Consider the following 18704-nt stretch of genomic DNA (forward strand, 5'->3'; position numbering starts at 1 on the left):
CTGTCGCCAGATTTGGGTCACAGTATCGTCAATGAAGATGGCAGAAGGAAGACAATATCAATGTACAATGCTGTATTGTACTTGCTTCTTGCCATTCAAACGGTCAAAATGAAACACTTCTGTCGTCTCTTTCGATGGAACCCCCAGCTTCAAGGGCCATAACAATACTGTCCACGGAGATACAGTAGCATCTATATCATCCGCATCATCCGCATCATCAGCATCATCAGCATCATCCGCATCATCAGCAGCCAGTCCAAGGTCGAAGAGAGATTCGCTCTGTCCAGAATGAGCAACGGTGTAAATGCCTCACTTTGTTGACCATCTTTTGACGGTATCTGTCCTCCCGTTTCCCAAGTTGATACCGTCACCACAGCAACACATTGATTCGAGTCCCCAGGCTGATTTTTTCCACCGTGCCTTAGACCCTGTAGTAAGACAGACCCCTGGCTATGTCCATCACCACCGCTTCCGTCGACACTGTTTTTAGTTTAGTGTGCTCTTATGTTATTACAAAAAGGGCACAGTCCAGAGGCCCCGGATGAGGTCGGAATGGAACGAGTGTGAGTGCATTTGTATGTGGATGTTAGGTGATCACGATTTTCTCTTCGGAATTGTCATTTTGCCAGTTTATTTTCGAGGCAATGTCCGTTTGGAGACGTCCCTGGCACTAGACTGCACCAGATGTGAAAATAATAACAAAAAAGGGGCCCCGAACCTAACTGTTCTCTCTCTCAGCGTAGCAGTGAAAGAGGACGGAAGCGGACTAGTTTGAAATCAGACCTACATCCAGGCACATGGGCAGTGGGTCGCCGTTGGATGTCTTGCAATATTGCAGGGGGTGTCATTATACAATGAGCGGGAGCTAGCTCGATAACAAACAGTGTACCCCTCCACAAGTGACGGTATCGAGTGTTGCTGCTCGTGATCCTCAAGAACGGATCTGGAGAGTTCTTAGATAGCACACACAGGCCTTGAGTCTGTTGCAGTGTCTGTCACAGTGATGTCCAAAGTTGTAGGTCTGGTTAGACAAGTCTCTCCTCCAGACCCTTCCGTTTACGCAGTTTTGTCTGCTTTATTAGCCCATAACGGCTGCATCGTGGTCGTAGGCTGTCTACGATTAGTTTTGATCTTCGACAGCGTCGTACATTAGACCCCGTCGCACAATGCAGTTTGTGGTTCGGTTGTATCACGTTCTCGTCTACCGCTCACAAGCAATGTATGACCCAACCTTTTCTGTCGGGTCTTCTTTCACAAGGGGTAATTTCCCGCGGAGCTGGTGCCATACTATTGACGGTACGAGTACCGGTGGAGCTTCGACGAGAGGTATGGAAGATAGTGGTCTGGATGCTAGTGTTCATTGTCGAGTGTACTGGTACTAACAGCATTCTGAACAGGCACTCGAGGCACTCCCAACTAACGTCCAACTAATGTCCAATGTCCAATGTCCAACGTCCAATGTCCAACATCCAACTAATGTCCAACTCACTCACGCTTGCCAGATGTTCGCCGCGGCAGGACCCAACCAGCCAGCCATGCATCACCGACGGACATTGCGTCTTCCATCTGGAAGTGCCAAGGTCCCTCATATTACCTTTGTTTTTGCGGGCGTGGACACAAAAGATGCTGTGGTGGGACTATTGACACGGGAGTAGTATCAATCAACACCTCTTTGTTTGGGAATTCCAATGGTACTTTTCTTTTTCTTTTGACATCAATATGAGACTTCCAAAAGTGCGTCATGATAACGTGCCCAAATAGCTCCAAACGCAGTTGCTTTAATTACCTTCATCGATGCCCAAACCGTCCATTGTCCGGTTAGGTTTCAAAAGACTGGTAGTGTTTCGACGATCGGCAAGAGGGATACCCGCTTTGTTTTTGCATTTGCCACGCGTAACGGGTTTGAGCGTCGTGACATTATTTTCAACCAACGTCGGAGATCAGCTCGGGCCTGGTTTGAGTGTCGAGAGAGCACGGTGAGTGCTCTTGAAGAGTCGCTATCAGGGACGGTACCAAGCCGTAGTGGTACCTACCGCTAGTAAGTGGTGCACGTTAAAACCAGCCTTACCGTGGTGACTAACTGAAAGTCAGAGTAGGTCAGGGGTCAACAGGGGTGGACAGGAGTTGGGATAACAAGAGCAGTAGTAGGCGATACCGGACAAAATCACGTGAACAAATGGATCCGGGAGACACGTGGAGCTGTGGGTCACGTGATTGAGCGAAAACGACTCTTGTATCGCGTCCACTTGGCGAGAATGTCTTTCATTCCGGTTCTTCAGGTAGGGGCCAGATTAGGGCCAGATTTTGGGCCACCACAGGCCAAATTCAGGTCATATTGGGCCAAATTCAGGTCAAATTCGACGGCTGGACTCAGGAACATCCCGTACCCGGCCGCATGTCTCGCTACGTCCAAGATCAGTGAGTCGACGCTCTGACAGCCATCAGCCATTGTACCTGTAGTCAAGCTCAAAGTTCCGAGCTAGTCATTTTAGGGACTTGTAGCGAGAGCTTATGTGGGTCTTTTTTGCTGTACAGATCCATACAGATATTGGGCCGGATGCGTTCTGAACGTTCTGAACCCTTGGGTAGTATGGATACTTGTCGCCTTGCGAATCATGTCGTTGCCGCCGTGTTATGATATTGGTTTCTGGGGCTGTGTCCAGAGGTTGTAGCTGATCCGTCGTTTGAGTCTGTGCGAATCCATCTGGGTCTTCGTTCAGGTGTAGGTGGTACCATGTCGTGTGTGCCGAGTGCATGATCACGTTGGCCCATCAATCTGGCATCAACACTCTGGGCACAGGTGAAGGTATTGTCCGTATGTTTGTAGTCGCACTCCCTGTTGTGATTCCTTCCCCACATCCCAAACCGGAGACATGCAATATATATGCAACTCCGGGCTGTGTCATTTGATAGCAGGACCTCGATAATCCCCGGTACATCACCGCGATATCATTATTCCCTGGCACACGTTTGGTACCACTTGCACTGTCCAATTTCACACGGTGTATGGGAAAAAGGGCAAAAAAGATTTTAAATAAACCTGAAAAATAAAATAAAATAAAAAGCCTGAGAGTTAAACCTGGCCTAAACCCAATCCTCATTTTTTGTTTTTTTCATTTTGTTTTTTTTTCTTCTTCCCACTCTAGGGGCAAACCCTATGGAGTGAGGATCTCCAGATCCCCGGGCTGATCTATACAAGGGATGGGGATCGGCCGTGTTGTCCTGTCTGTCTCCTATATATAAGACTGGCCGGGTCCTTCGATGTACTCGTCAGAACCACTTGTCACCTCCGCCTACCAACACCGCCAGGCAAGTCCAACCCCACCCCCCACGGTCTCACCTGCAACTGCACCCAACTAAGCAAGTACGCCCGATAAGCGCCATATTATTTCGAACATGGAACTATCTCACCTGTCGACCGAGTCTTTAAAAGACGTGGACCTGTCGCTGACGGACGTGGAAGACCACACCCTGCACGACGTTTCCTCCGTCGACACCGCCCACAGATACCTCAAGAGCAACGACTCCCACTCCACCTACCCCCCCTTCAACATGGACGCGCTGGACCACTCCATCAAAGGCGATTTCACTCACAAGGCCGAGCCGTGCGAAAGCGACTACACTGGGGACGCGGAAACCACCTTTGGCAGCGACGGCCCCACAGTGGTGTACAAGTCGTACAAGCGACGATGGTTTGGAATCGTGGCGCTGGTTCTGCTGAACATTGTCTCGTCCTGGGGCTGGCTCACGTTCGCCGCCATCTCCAACCTGGTGGTCGACAAGTTCCACCTCAGCAGTGAAGCCCCCGTCAACTGGCTGTCCACCGTCATCCTGTTCGCCTTCTGCCTGACCCCTCCCGCAGTCTCCTGGGTGCTTCACAAGTACAATGTGCGGGGAGCTCTATTTGTGTCGGGCATTTTTGTCATTTGCGGAAACTGGGTCAGATACGCTGGCTCCAAGACCAACAACTTTGGCGCCGTCATGTTTGGACAGATTCTCATTGGTTTCGGCCAGCCTTTTGCCCTCGGAGCCCCCTCCTACTTCACTGACCAGTGGTTCACCTCAAAGTCTCGAGTCACCGCCAATGCCCTGGCCTCTCTCTCCAACCCTCTCGGTGGAGCCATTGCCCAGCTCGTGGGCCCCGCCATGGTGGCGGCCGACCCCACCCAGTTTGATATGTTCATCCTGGTGACCGCCATTGTGTCTACCGTGGCTGCTGCCTCCACGCTACTGGTGCCCAAGGAGCCCCCCACCCCTCCTTGTCCCTCTGCCACCATTGAGAAGCTGCCGCTCAAGGAATCGCTGTTCAAGCTTGTCAAGTCGCGGTACTTTGTCACCGTCTTCTTCCCCTTTGCCATCTACGTCGGTTTCTTCAATGCCTTCTCCACTTTCATTAACCAGATCATGCTGCCCTACGGTTACTCCGAGGATAATGCTGGTATTGCCGGAGCTCTGCTGATTTTTGTCGGTATCGTGTTCACCCTCATCATCTCCCCCATTGTCGACCGGTTCCACTTCCATCTGTGGCTCATTCGAATCTGTGTGCCCATCATCGCCGCCTGCTACATCGGAGCCATCTTCATGTCCACCAAGGAGGGCGACGACCAGCTTGCAGGCCCCTTTGTTGTCTGCGCCATTCTCGGAGCATCGTCGTTTGCACTACTACCCACTTTCCTGGAGCTCATTCCCGAGCAGACCTCTCCCGTCTCCCCCGCCGTGTCCTCCAATATTTTGTGGGTTGGTGGCCAGTTCTTCGGAGCCATTTTCATCATTTGTATGGATGCTCTCAAGTACAACGAGACCCAGGGCGATCCTCCCGGAAACATGCGACGGGCCCTCATTTTCCAGGCCGTCATTGCTTGCGTTGGAGTCATTCCCATGCTCTTCATCCCCGCTCTTCCTAGCAGTCGTATTGACATGGATCGAAAGCGGTAAGCGGCTGAGCTAGAGCCACTATGCGATTCGCGCAAGCACGACTACGAGTACAGTGTGTACAGTGCCTTAGTGCAACTCTGTGGTTAGTCCACATATGAGGATGCTCTTCACGGAATCCTCCGCCGATTCAGTCTTGCTATGCCAGCACAGTACCCAAAAAATCGAGAGTGTGTCTCTACACAGACTCTCTGGGCAGGTCCCATTACGTTCCTTCACCATGCATAATTTATAGACATTATTTGTTAATACTTCGAGCCCTGTACTAGTATGAACTCCACGTTGCAGATCCACGAATATAAATCGATTCTCCGTCGAAATCTCGTCAAAACGCACTTTTCGAAATTCCACCCGCCCATCTGTGCCCCTTACAGACTGCGTCTTCATCTCCGAGCTCTTCTGAAACGCTGGTGCTCCATGGTGAGACATTGTTTTCTTTTTTTTCGTTTCTTTTGGCCGCTCATGGAGAGCAAAGGAGAATAGCGCTTTCGGTATACGATGGCTGAGCGGGCTGCGATATTATGGGCTGGTGACGTTCGTCGTGGCTCCGTGGATGGCGTGATTGATGGGATGATTGAGCGCAGAATGACAGAATTACTGGGAAAATCACAAGTCATAATGCTACACCAACTCCTCCTACCAACTCGTGCGTATTCGCTAAAAAGACCGTCAACTCCTGCCGAACAAAGACATGCCGAGGTACAAGTACAGCAGCTCTGCCTGCTCATGTCCAACTGGGCTGGTGCATGAAAAGAAATCCCAGATGGGGACGGCAAGGGGCCTTGTACTTGTAATCTCCCGCGGCTAGTGCGACTCGTACACACCTGGCGGTTCTGGTTCGATGGTTACGTTGGAGCCGCTCTACATATCAAAGGGAATCAATAGGTGTCCCTCCATTGTGCATGTTGGAATCAGAGCTGAACCAGTGATATCAGTGCTGAACCAGAGCTGCCCTTTTGCCCTCTCGTTAGACACCATTAATGCCTCCAATGGCCCGGTCCACACGCTGCTTCTGCTTTGTTTTTCTTTCTTTCTTCGGCCAATATGCCCTTCCGAAAACGCCTCACTTTGGACGTTCTAGAAGCCGGACCCCGCCCCCGTAAAGTAGCTGTTAGACCACTAACGACCCCAAGACACTAACCATTAATGTGCCTTGATGAAGCAGATCTAGCCTCAGTGGAGATGCACACTGAAGGACATTGACGAAGAACTCTTGTGTGATTCGCGAAACCCAGTGACGTCAAAAGTCGTTGTTCAACATTACCAAATACCGTAACAAACACCCAAATACCGTAGTAAACACCTTCATATTCATTAGCTCGTCCCTTTGACCCGGCTGCCCTACAAGAGAGTCTCATATAGCTCATCGCCTTAGCCTAATCACCGGGCACTGCAGACTAAAATAGTGCGTGCCATTAGGTGAGGGTTATGGCTGTATTGAGAGATTGAATAGAGATAAAACGACGAGGAGTTGACCACCTTTTAGCTTGGAATGTGGTGATCACAATGATACCATTATATCCTGGGATATTTCTCTGTGAACAAAACAATATAAATATCGCTTGTTGTTCCCCGACTTGTTCAATGAAGAAGCCCAAAACTAATATTGCAAAGACTAGTCCACAAATATAATGACATCAAGAGAGTAGTACACTTGTGACAGTTCGGGGTTACTTTATTGCTCACTACAACACTTCAATTTCAGCTTGCAATTGTCTCTAGCTTGTCTGTATCATGCCATTGACTAGATCTCTTCTTTCCCCGGATGCCATCATCTACCGTATTGCCCCTCAGGGATGAATTGAGGCAATTTTTAGAGGTTTACAGAATAAAATGTATCGAAATGAATAGTCTGATGGTGTGGAATATGTTATATATTAATTTACACAATTTTTTTTTCATTTCCGTCGGTAATTCCATCGGTAAACTAAGAATAATTCCAGAAAAAACCTCAAACCACGCTAACCAGAGATATAAGTAGTTTGACTCCTCCATCCGCTAGATCCAACCACCCTCCATGATTGCAAAAATACCCCTACTTCCGTTCGTGGTAGGAGCTCTGGCTGTGTCCAACTCCACCGACTCCACTCTCACCCCGACTCCATCTCACCAACTCAACTCTCACCAAACTCAACTCTCACCAAACTCAACTCTCACCAACTCAACTCTCACCAACTTCACCAACTCTACCCATGTTCCCTTCACTTCTCCCGATTTCTATCCTACTCCCGAAATTGGCACTCTGGACGCGGACAAGCGGTGGAGAGCTGCTCTGAACGAGTCCCTGGAGATTCTGTCTCAGCTGACTCTTGTCGAAAAGGTCAACATCACCACAGGTCTTGGTTGGGGAGGAGGCACCTGTGTCGGCAACACTGGCGGAGTTCCCAGACTCGGTCTTAAGGGTCTCTGTCTCCAGGACGGACCTCTGGGAATTGCTCAGACCGACTACGTGACTGTTTTCCCCTGCGGAATTGCCATGGCGGCCACCTTTGACAGAAACCTGGTCCACCAGAGAGGCACCGCCATTGGACAGGAGGCCAAGGCCAAGGGAGTCGATGTCCATCTGGGACCCGTCGTGGGACCTCTGGGACGACACGCAACGGGCGGCCGAAACTGGGAGGGCTTTTCTCCGGACCCCTACCTGGCCGGAAAGCTCGTGTCCGAAGCTATCCGAGGTATCCAGTCCGAGAACGTCATGGCCACCGTCAAACACTTCATTGGCAATGAGCAGGAGCACTACCGGCTCTACTCCGAGTGGGCTCGTTTCGGATTCGACAACCTCACCACTTCGGTATCCTCCAACATTGACGATCGAACCATGCACGAGGCCTACCTGTGGCCCTTTGCCGACGCCGTCAAGGCCGGAGTGGCTTCAGTCATGTGTTCGTACCAGCAGATCAACGGCTCGTCGGGCTGCCAAAACAGCGCCACGCTCAACGGCAAGCTCAAGTCCGAGCTCGGGTTCCAGGGCTTTGTGGTGTCGGACTGGCAGGCCCAGCTCAGCGGAGTGTCCAATGCTCTAGCCGGACTGGACATGAGCATGCCTGGTAACGACGTGGACGGAAACATCTTCTGGGGACCGGACTTGACCAAAATGGTGGCTAACGGCACTCTTCCCGAGTCCAGACTCGACGATATGGTGCTGCGAATTCTCACAGCCACCATCTACACAGGCATCGACGAAAGAGAGCCCACCTTCTCCGCCTTCACTACTGAAACCTTTGGCAACCCCAACCCCGTGCTCATGTTCAACATCAACTACACCTCCACCTTGGTCAACCTCCATCTGGACACCCGAACCGCCTTTTCTTCCCGTGTGGCGCTGGAGGGAGCCGAGGCTGCAGCAGTCCTTCTCAAGAACGACGGAATTCTGCCTCTGCAGGGCCCCGAGAATGTCGGAGTGTTTGGAGTCGGCTCACAAATCGGGCCAAAGGGAGCCTACTGCGGGTTCTCCATGCAATGCTCGGATGGAGCTCTCATCGAGGGATGGGGAAGTGGAACTGCCAACCCAACAGAGTACACTTCTCCGTACGAAGCACTCCGACAACGAGCCAACCAAGCTGGAGGCCACGTGATTGGAACCACCGAGTCCTGGAACATGACGCTGCCTCTGATCATGGCTGACAACTCGGACGTTAACATCATCTATGTGCTGTCCAACTCCGGAGAGGGAGGTTCGACCGTTCTGGACAACATGGGAGACAGAAACAACGTGTCTCTGTGGCACAATGGCGACGAACTGATCACCACTCTTGCCAACAGCTCCAGAAACAACATTGTCGTCGTTACCACCGTTGGTCAGGTTGATTTGGAGCCTTGGATCTCGCATCCCAACGTATCGGCCGTGGTTCTCACTGGTCCTGCTGGTGCCTATGGAGGTAAAGCCATGGCCGAGGTTCTCTATGGAGACGTCAACCCATCGGGAAAGCTGCCTTATACCATTGCCAAGGACCCCCAAGACTACATTCCGGTGGTTGTGGACATTCCCGAAGATGGAGCTCCTCAGGCCTACTTTGATGAGGGTGTCTACATGGACTACAAGATGTTTGACAAGCTCAACAAGACAGTTCGGTTCGAGTTTGGTTACGGGCTGTCTTATTCGGATTTCGAGTTTGGAGACCTGGATGTGGTTGTAGACGAGTTCATTTCCGAGCTTCTTCCTTCTCCTCCTCGGCCTATCATTGTTGACAAGCCCAGCAGCACCAGCTCCAACTCGTCCCACGGCGATCTCAAGGCTCCCAAGGGTTTCAAGCCCATTCGAGGAGTTGTCTACCCGTGGATTGACGTTAATTCCCTGACTGCCGGCGAAGCTCTTTCGGGAGTGAGTCCTGCTCTTGCCACTTTGCTGGGTCTAGGTAAACCTGATACCTGTGCTGTTCCCGCCAAGCACGAGACTGGCGATGATGACAAGGACTCCAAGTCTGACGATAAGACCAAGAGAGACACCGAGTCGGATGCTGCCGATGATGAAATTGAAACAGTCAGCACCTCCAACGAAACCGCCGTTGAAACCACCATTGGAATGAAGAACACCTCCGAGCCCTTCCACTTTGCCAACGGAACAGGGACGTCAACAAACGCCGCCGGAGGAGTTGGAGGAAACCCATCTCTCTGGAAAACCGTCGCCACCGTGTCTCACACCATCCGAAACCTCGGTCCCTATCCAGGAGCCGCAGTCACCCAGATGTACATTGCCTTCCCTCAGGACGACATTGATTCGCCTCTCATTCAACTTCGGGGATTTGACAAGACTCGGGTTCTGGACGTCGGAGAACTCGAAACTAATTCCTACGACATCTTGTGGAGAGACCTGGCTGTTTGGGACGTGGTCATCCAGAGCTGGAGAGTCCAGAGAGGAGAGTACAAGATCTACGTCGGCAACTCCTCCAGAGACTTTGTTCTCATCGAGTCCTTTACTCTCCAGTAGGAGGATGAACTAATTACTTTAGATTCTTTGCCTAGTTATTAAGTAATGTACTTCTGTAAGTTCGTAGACGGTAGCACACTGCTCTAATCATAAATACATTGAATTGATAAATATTTGTATGGGTCTCCTCCTCCTCCTTATAGATTATGCTTCTCAACCTCGTCCTGCATCTGTCTCTCGATGTCGTCCACCAAAGTCCACGTCTCCTCCTCCTTGTCGCTGGTAGGAGTGTAGCCTCGCTTCTTCTGCACCAGAGACCGGGCGTAGTCCAGATCTCTGTAAATGGCCTGAATGGCACTAATGACACCATTCTCAGATCGAATCTGACGGCCAACAGCAGCAGCCTTGGCAATGATTCGCTCATTGTGTGTAGCCTCCCATAGAGCCTTGGAGAACTGCGAAACGTTGAGCTTACGCAGATGGATGCCGGCTCCAAGATCTTCCACTCGGTTGGCGTAAAAGAACTGATCACCAAAGAAGGGCTTGATGATGGTGGGCAGACCTGCTCGAAGGCCGGCACCCGTGGTTCCAGAACCTCCATGATGCACACAGGCGTCAATTTGAGGGAACAGCCAATCGTGGGGACAGTTTGTGATCTGGAGAACCTCCTCGGGAAGGGGAATCTCAGGCTCCTTCGCATCCTTCTTGCCCAAACGGTCGGACCATCCCTTGTTCAAAATACATCGAACGTCTGCCTTCAGAACAGACTCCACTACTGACTTGGTGAGCGCTGTGGGGTCAGAAACAACAATGGAGCCGAAACCAATGTACACCAGCTTCTTGCCGTCATTTCGAGCCTTCTCCATGAACCGACAAAGCTTGTCATCAGGAGTGTAGTCCTTGGAACCCTCATCCAGGAACCAGTAGCCGGTGATTTTGATCCAATCGGGGAAATCAACCGGAGGAGGAAGAACTGCAGGCGACACATTGTATAGGAAGGGCACCTTGTTCTGCTCCATGTGGTCCAGATTGGTTCTGGGGAGGTGCAGCGTCTTCTTTCTCCATCGGTTCACCTGGCCAGAAATACCCTTCCAAAAGACATTGTCAAACATGACGTAGGTCAGGTAGTTGTACGAGCCTCCCATCTTCTGGTCGGGCACAATAAACGCATGAGGGTAAGCTCGAGTTCGAGACCAGGGCATGGTGAAGGCTCGGAAGTAGGGGATCTGAAGAGCCTCGGCAATATGGATGCCGGCCATGGCTGAAGGCGACTCGATCAGCACGTCAGAGCCCTGACAGGCCTCCCAGGAAGACGCCAGCAGCTCGTTGATCCAGCCCCGGAACTTGGAGGCAGCATCTCGCAGGAAAGACACGGAAAAGACTCCGTGGTCCACCATGATCTTCATGAGCTCCGAGGGGTCACCGGCCACCTCCTTGAACTCGATGCCATAGCCCTCGATCCAGTCCTTGAACTCGGAGTGCGTGGCAATTCGCACCCTGTGGCCCTCCTCGATCAGGGCTTTACCCAGGGAAATGTAAGGCTGCACGTCTCCTCTTGAACCAATGGTCAACAAAGTGAAAAGCATCTTGGACTGAGGAGTGACAAGACCAGGCAGTACCGACGCCAAATTACCGTCAATAATGACAGGAGGCATCTCCACATTAGCCTCAGCCTTGAGAGCGTCCTCATAAGTGCACAGTCGGGCACTTTGCAACATGTACTGGTCGTCGGACTTGATATCATCGTTGATATGGGGTCGGATGATGTCCAGCTGACGCAGCAGCATCACCTCGGCGTCGTCTCGATGAGAAGCCGAGGCAAACTCAAAGAATATCTCCTCGTAGCCTTGGATGGTCAAAACCAGACCAGAATAGCCAAACTTGAAGCCAGAGTCCTTGGTGGCGTTCTCGACCACCTTGAGAGGCACAATCATAAGCGTCTTGGTTCGCAGGAAAGACCGGAAAGTGACGTAGTTGGTGGACACATACATCTTACCGTAAGTCGGAATACCGCCTCGGTGCAGATGGCAGTGGTACGAGGCAATCAGACGTTCCTCAGTGCCCAAGGCAAACCGTTTCTGGAATCGCTCGTTGGACTCGGTGATCTCTTCTGCAGAAGCAAGATGCTTGTCGTCATCATCTCCAAGCCGCTCGGTGTGGTGCTTGCCGTAGTGCTTGGTGGATCCAGACCACAGATCAGACACCTTGGACAGCGTGGAGAAACGCTTGTTCTTCTTCTTGAATGTGTCCTGTTCAGGGTCCTCGTCGACCTCCGCGGTACCAATATGGCCCCAGTGGTCGTCGTCGGACGAGTCAGAGTCGTCCTGAATCTCGGGAATGCCAGAACCAGGGCCTCTGGTGAAAGGAGCAGCGGCATCGGCGGCAGCAGCAGCAGCAGCAGCAGCAGGGTCGTGGGGTGCTACTACAGAAATTCCAGCGTGATGAGACTGTTGAGGAACAGTGCCTGCAGGCGCAGATTCAGCGCCTCCCATGACACCTGGGCCCCCGGCTCCAACGGCTCCAGGGCCTCCAAGACCACCAGGAGTGCCAGGAGAAGAGTTTCCAGTAGAACCAGGAGCGGCAGCGCCACCGGGAGTGGTGGCACCGGTAGCAGCGCCTGAAGAAGTAGCGCCTCCGCTCTTTCGCTTCTCCTTGAGCTCGGCAGCAATACCAGCAGGCATGGGGTTGCCATTCAGGCCCTCAATGTCGCCCACAGGAGCAGCGACGCCGGGGGTGCCAGCGAGAGACACCGAGTCGGCCGAGGCGGGAGTTCCGGGGGTCGTGGTGCCGTAGCTCCCACCCGGGGTCGACGATCCAGGCGCATGCACTCCAGGAGTGGTAGGCTGAGATCCAGGAGTAGGAGGGGCAGAGGGGAAAAGAGTGGAAGAACTGGTTCGCTGGGAGGCCAGATTGGGTCGGTCACTTCCCTCGGCGGAGTTTCGACGAGAAGAGGCTCGCGACTTGAGAAATGAAGGCACAAGTGTGGGCTTGTCGTCACACTTGTCATCCACCTTGTCCTTGAACCGTCGCAGAAACTTCGGCAAACGAGGCAGCTTGCTGTCTCTCTTCTCGTCCCTCTCGTGAGGCTGCTCACCAGTGACCTGGGGTGTCAGGTTACGAGGAGTGTGAGATCTAGAGGATGTATGGCTCTTGCTGTTAGACTTGCCATCACTCTCATGATGCGCCGAGTGGAAGAAATGGTGATGGTGGCCAGAGGCATGGAGCAACGTGGAATCTCGAACAGACTCAGTCACGTGCTTGTGTCCCACGGCTAGCTGAGATTGTCGTGGGGAGAAATTTCCGCCGCTAATCTCAACACCATTCTCTGTCAGTGTTCGCAGAACATCGTCACCAAACTTGAAAAAGGTGAAAATGTACTCGTCAATGGCGTACGTCTCGTTGGACTCCACCACAGATGTTTTGATGGTGGTGGCGAATTCAAAAATCTTGGTCTTCTCCAGATCGACAATGTTCTGCAGGGGGATAACGATACGAACTGTATCGCCCTGGTTGTGGGCTCGGAAGATTTCCTTCTGCAGAGCCTTGACCCACTCGTGGGCAGCAGAGTGAGAATCGGCCTTGAACAGCACCGACTTCTTGGGCATGACGATTCGGAACGACTCAGGCTCGGTCACGTCGCCTTCGTCATCGCACAGCTCAGCTGCAAGGGCCTCAGACAGATCAATTGTACCTGCAGGAAAGTAAACGTCAGTGGAATCGGGGTAGTAGGAGAAGGAGTCGTTCTTCAGCACACACCAGTATCGAGTGCCTTCTCGAAGAGATCGTTTTCGAGCCTTGACCAGGGTACCCGAGCGAATGTTGGCATTCTGACGTCGAGGAAGATACGACAGAAAGCACATGTGTTTGGCGGTGATGTACAGATGGCCCTGGATGAGCACATTCTTGAGCAACCACACGGGGTAGTCTGCAATCAACTGCTCGTCCACGTCCAGAGCCGCAAAGCCCTTGAGTTTCTGCTGGAAGTACTCGGTCTTGTTAGACTGATGCTCCTCAGGGTTGGCTCCTCCATGGCACTTTTCGTAGGCGGCTTCCAGAGAGTCGTGGAACGAGTTGAGAATGTTTTCCGTCTTGATTCGACGAGCAAGCTCGCTTTGTGTTCGGGAGGGCTGTGTTAGTAAGAACAAGTCTTCAATTGTGGGTGTGTAACCATACCTGTTCAGCCGAGCCGCGTCGGCTGGCTTCGTGAGAAGAAGTGTGACAGAGAGAGTGAGGCGACAGAGAGTGAGGCAGCGCCTGGGCGACCGAATTGAACGATGGGCAGTGCGAGATTGAGTGCAGTGGCGACTTGGGCGTATGGGTGCCTGAATGAGGAGCCGGGGCGGTGGCTGTAGGCGACGGCGCCGACATGGTCGCTGAAGGCGAGACTGCCGTGGTGGTGGTCGAGGGTGTTTCGACTTCATCACCGTCCTCCTCGTCCGACTCGTCGAAGAAACCCTCCAATCGGTCTGTGGCACCATTGACTAACACCGAGAAGATGTTGCAGTCGTGAGGATGCTGGCAGGCGTCATCGGGGTCTCCGTCGGTCGAATCTGACTCCACCTTGTTGAGCATGGGCAGGCAGGAGACCCGGTGCTTGAGAAACTGCGACGCTGAGAGCATGGTGTATGTTGGAGGGGTGGCGTTGTCAGAGTCCGTGTCGTTGTTTTGCGGATCTGTCGACGGCGTGTATGTCTATAAGTAGGCGGGCGGGGTGCGTTAAGAGCGATGCAGATGGTGCTGCTGCAGGGTACGGGTGCATTCAACAAAACGGCGTCTGAGTAATTAAATGGGCCTGAACTCTATTGAAGGGTCAGGTGTGATTGGTGGTGGTGTGATAGGGCGGTGATGAGAGCACCGACGGAAAGGCTCATGTGCCACACCACCCACCCCAACCACTCAATCGCCCGCAGTTCACAACTGGTAATTACTCCACCATTGGCCCCACGCTACCGGTGGTACGGCCCACTTGCCAGATGCACGCACACACTTAGTGGGGCAGCAATCTAAACTGCAGGTGCCGAGGCCAAACCTTGCAGTTGCCACTGTATGGGTGGCCAACAGAGTTTGTCACGTGACCCCGCCCGCCTAATCCATGTCGTCGGTTGGGCAAAATAAAATGTATGCCTGGAATAGCAATGTGCAGCGCAGCACGCGGAAGACGGAACCGGCGAAAAAGAGCAATTCCGAGAACCACAGGGTTTGCTGCTCAACGGACAGATGCCAGATTAGCGCAAATCTTGCAGCAAATCCGCTTGGCACCCACTTGGCTGGCCACAGACGAACATTGGCCTGAACCCCGGCATTGCTTTTTTTTTCAGTTGCGCAAACAATCGCACCACCGACAGCCACCCTCCGTTAAACGTTCACCCAAAAAGGTCGTATTCAGTTGAAGCCTGTCGTAATAAGCCTTTCGTATCGTCGTGGTCGCTTGTGTGCTCAGTTGTATCACCGATGTCGAGGTGGTCGTGTGTCTCAGTCAAGAACGGACCTCGAAATTTCACCTCGAAATCTCCAGACAGCCGTTCGTAAACAGGTCTCTAATCATCTCAGTTTTCTGAAGGGGAAAATTCATTCCGAAACCGACCACCACTGAAATTCACAGCGGAGCACGGCGGACAAAATTCCAACCCGTCAAGCCGATGTCCTGAACGGGGCTCTCTCTGTCACTCATTAAAACATCTCGCCCATCTACAACAATGTGTAGAGAGTAGTAAACTGTAGAAGACAGTATCCCTTACTACACCAAACAGAGTCGTCGATGGTTGAATCCTTCCCAAAATTATAGTCAAACACGTGACGCGCTCAGAAGACGACTGGTTTTACTCACCCTACTCAGCACATCCTGAATCGCCAACAAATGATCAGGACTGCTTCCAATTGGAGTCATGGCTCCTGGAGTACCCGGTGTACTCGGACTCATCAAGGGAGACCCTACCATGCTTGTAGGAACCGAGCCGGTCCTCGACCTCGGTTTACTGCCCGTCAAGGACAGAGATCTCAAAATGCCACAGGCAATATGCCCACTGGAGTTGCTGGCCACATTTCCAAACTTGGCCACCGCTTCCAAAACATGCTGGTTGGGGTCCACTGGCATTGCTTCGCGTGGTGGGCCCATTATGGCGGCGTCGTCGGGCGAAACCAGTCCTCCGGAGCCCGAGGGCCGTCTCACAAACGAGTTCCGCTTCGACTGGGACGCTGACGAGTTGCCCGAATGTGTATTCGGCGTCATGGCTCCTGGAGTGCCGCTGAAGGATGCTGTTCGTGAGTTGCTGCGTGATGGCGCCAGCGACGGCGTTCCGGACGGAATCTGGTTGCCCACGGGCAGAGGCGCGTCACTGGTGGGGGGCACCATGCTGTATTTGTCGAAAGTGGGTGTGCCTGGAATGGGAGAGCCGCCCATGGACGAGTTTCCGCTGACCGGCGCGGTGCTGGCGGCCTTAGACATGCGCTGGTCGTGGTACGCTCGCGCCTGCAGATGGTACTGTTTGTGTTTGGACTGGTTCCACGACGAGTCTGCTGGTGTGGATGTGGGCATGTTGGCGGTCTCCTCCTCGCCCTTGCTGTCTCTCTTGAGCCACGGCAGGAAACTGTGTCGTTTCTTGAGCGTGGACGTCCGTCGGCTGATGATGCTGGCCGGTCGTTCTCGCGATCGCGATCGCCCCAGATTCGGACGTGCAGTTGCCGTTGTGTCTGTGCTGGTGGTAGGAGATATTGCCGCCGGCTCACTCTGGGCCGGTTCCAGATTCAGGTGGAAATAGGGCGTCTGTGCCTCCGCAAGACTCACGTCCGGCGTCGGTTGCGACAACCGCCGCGCCGTTTGCTCGTCTGTATCGTTTGGTATGCTCATCTCTGGTTAGTGAATGAAGATGAAAGCGGTCCACCCTTGTAGCTCTTCAGAAAGTCTCTCAAGAAACCTTAGGAGTTGCAGATGGTAAGTGGAGCCCGGTGACAGCTCTGATTGGGGGTTCCAGGTCTAGTCTCCAGCGGTGTCTACTGGCAGTCTGGCATCATCTGATTCTTGGTTTCGGCCTTGACATCTCTCGCGCCTGTATCTAGTCCAGATGGTGTCTGTCACTCGTACGTGTAGTATAGTAGGCCGTACCTACATACTGCTGCACGGGCTAAAAATGCTGTCAGCCGCACAGACCGAACCTCGCGGTACTGTACTTGTAGTAGACGTTGCGACGGGCCATGAGCCAGTCCAGGCTGAAGCTGACGGCAGAGGAGCCGCGGGGCACGGCTTGTGGCTGACTCAGCGCCCTTTTTCGTCCCCTCCGGCTGGCCAGGTCACCTGTCGAACGCACTTTCAAATTAAATTTTGCCGAGGTTGATCTGGTCCGAACGGTACTTGATACAAGTGCAGTGCAAGTGCAAGTGCAAGTACAGTGCAAGTGCAAGTACGAGTGAAGTACAAGCAAGTAGCAAGTATGATGGTATAATGGACATGGCAATATGGACCAAAATCGACAGGAAACCAGAAAACCTGAAAACCAGAACACCTGAAAACCTGAAAACCTGAAAACCTGAATAACGGACCCCTCCATCCCTCCTCCCCTCTTCACCACACTCACCAAGCCGTCAATCGACGGATACGCTGTGGGATCGTTGTTGTGCATCTTGGAGATCAGAAAGCTGCCGGGGATATATTGGGATATATTAACTACAAGTACAAGTCCGACCCACTTGCTCGTACAATATGCCCTAACAGTCCACCCATCTTTGTGCAGGGTGCGTTGACATGCGGCGCCCTGCAAGTTAATGAAGGAAATATATTGTGACGGCGCAGCGGCAACCCGACCCGCTCCACCGCCCCAGGATGGCGTGTGGAACGATATCACCGGCCGCAATACCACCTGGACAGTGCCCGTCGGTTCGAAACAAGCAACCGAATCGACCCTGGAGTTTCCTCCATGACAAACACCCGCAAACTCTGCCGCCGCCAACCCTCACAATCACATTCAAGACACTCCCTTGCGGGCTTCTTCTGTACATTTGCCACCCTTCCAAACTCCTTTTTCACACCACCGGCGACTAAAACTGTCGGTGGTGCGGATCCGGAAAAACTGGCTCCGAAACGAACCCCATTCTGGGCCAAACGGCCTCCGATCTGCTGGTCCTACTCTGGTGATGACATGATCGTCCGAAGATCATCTGTAAAGCTCATGGGAAAACACCCAAAAACGACTTATATAACGCACCGCAAGCCTCATAAACTACCCACTGCCACCTGAACCCTCCTGTTTACCTCTCTAGCTCGGAATGGGCCCGTATCCATCAGGTACAGAATGCAATCGGGCTGACCTCTTACTTTTTAGAAAATTAAAAAAAATTAAAAAATTAAAAAAAAACATTTTTCACATGCTACATATCGTTGTCGTATATGTACATAAACCTTAAAATTGGTCACGTGCCCATCCGTGGAACCGCCCGTCGCCAACGTGAAAAGCGCGTTAATCGCGCCCACACAGAGCGTCCTGCTGTTCCCCGTTGTATGTCCGTTTTACGTCCGTCGTACGCCCTTCTTGATGATTACTAACCAAATATTCTGCTGATTAATCATACTAACAATCACATTCGCTCCAATCCAAAACACACTAAACAACTCACTCAAGATCATTAGTAGTACATATATATATACATCGGCCATACGGTAAGATTTCTCAGGCCTCAGACTACTGGTACTGTAGCTCAAATTGGCCATTTGGTCCACTTTCACATGATGCCCACTTTCACATTCCCATCCAATATGGCCTGAGCTGCCGTCTATCGCCACTCAACAACCGGTACTGTACCCAACGGTTTCTGCACGTAAAGCCAGAGGTGCACATACTGCAATAGCTTTTGCTCTCGTTCATTATTTGTTGTTGATTATTTTGAAGTGTGTCGTCGCTTGACTCTGTTATTA

At 52.4% G+C, this 18704-nt stretch overlaps 5 protein-coding genes across 5 annotated transcripts; 2 read left to right on the forward strand and 3 right to left on the reverse strand.

The window, feature by feature from the left end:
* Nucleotides 1–191: 191 nt before the first annotated feature.
* On the reverse strand, nucleotides 192–573 carry YALI1_D22932g (uncharacterized protein; the record flags this gene model as incomplete). Its single annotated transcript, XM_068282763.1, has 2 exons — nucleotides 192–468; nucleotides 515–573. The coding sequence occupies 2 exons, from the start codon at nucleotides 571–573 to the stop codon at nucleotides 192–194; spliced, it is 336 nt and encodes a 111-aa protein (XP_068138864.1).
* Nucleotides 574–3396: 2823 nt separating this feature from the next.
* YALI1_D22961g (uncharacterized protein) lies at nucleotides 3397–4935 on the forward strand (the record flags this gene model as incomplete). The annotated part of the gene is made up of 1 exon (XM_502982.2): nucleotides 3397–4935. One exon carries the CDS (start codon nucleotides 3397–3399, stop codon nucleotides 4933–4935), a length of 1539 nt encoding a protein of 512 aa, XP_502982.1.
* Nucleotides 4936–6949: 2014 nt separating this feature from the next.
* YALI1_D22997g (uncharacterized protein) lies at nucleotides 6950–9859 on the forward strand (the record flags this gene model as incomplete). The annotated part of the gene is made up of 1 exon (XM_502983.3): nucleotides 6950–9859. The coding sequence occupies one exon, from the start codon at nucleotides 6950–6952 to the stop codon at nucleotides 9857–9859; it is 2910 nt and encodes a 969-aa protein (XP_502983.2).
* A 137-nt stretch (nucleotides 9860–9996) lies between these two features.
* Nucleotides 9997–14419, reverse strand: YALI1_D23067g (uncharacterized protein; the record flags this gene model as incomplete). The annotated part of the gene is made up of 2 exons (XM_502984.4): nucleotides 9997–13926; nucleotides 13973–14419. The coding sequence occupies 2 exons, from the start codon at nucleotides 14417–14419 to the stop codon at nucleotides 9997–9999; spliced, it is 4377 nt and encodes a 1458-aa protein (XP_502984.4).
* Nucleotides 14420–15584: 1165 nt separating this feature from the next.
* On the reverse strand, nucleotides 15585–17415 carry YALI1_D23094g (uncharacterized protein; the record flags this gene model as incomplete). The annotated part of the gene is made up of 2 exons (XM_068282764.1): nucleotides 15585–16646; nucleotides 17371–17415. The coding sequence occupies 2 exons, from the start codon at nucleotides 17413–17415 to the stop codon at nucleotides 15585–15587; spliced, it is 1107 nt and encodes a 368-aa protein (XP_068138865.1).
* Between the last annotated feature and the right edge of the window lie 1289 nt (nucleotides 17416–18704).

Source organism: Yarrowia lipolytica, chromosome 1D, assembly GCF_001761485.1.
Source record: "Yarrowia lipolytica chromosome 1D, complete sequence".
Taxonomy (NCBI): domain Eukaryota; kingdom Fungi; phylum Ascomycota; class Dipodascomycetes; order Dipodascales; genus Yarrowia; species Yarrowia lipolytica.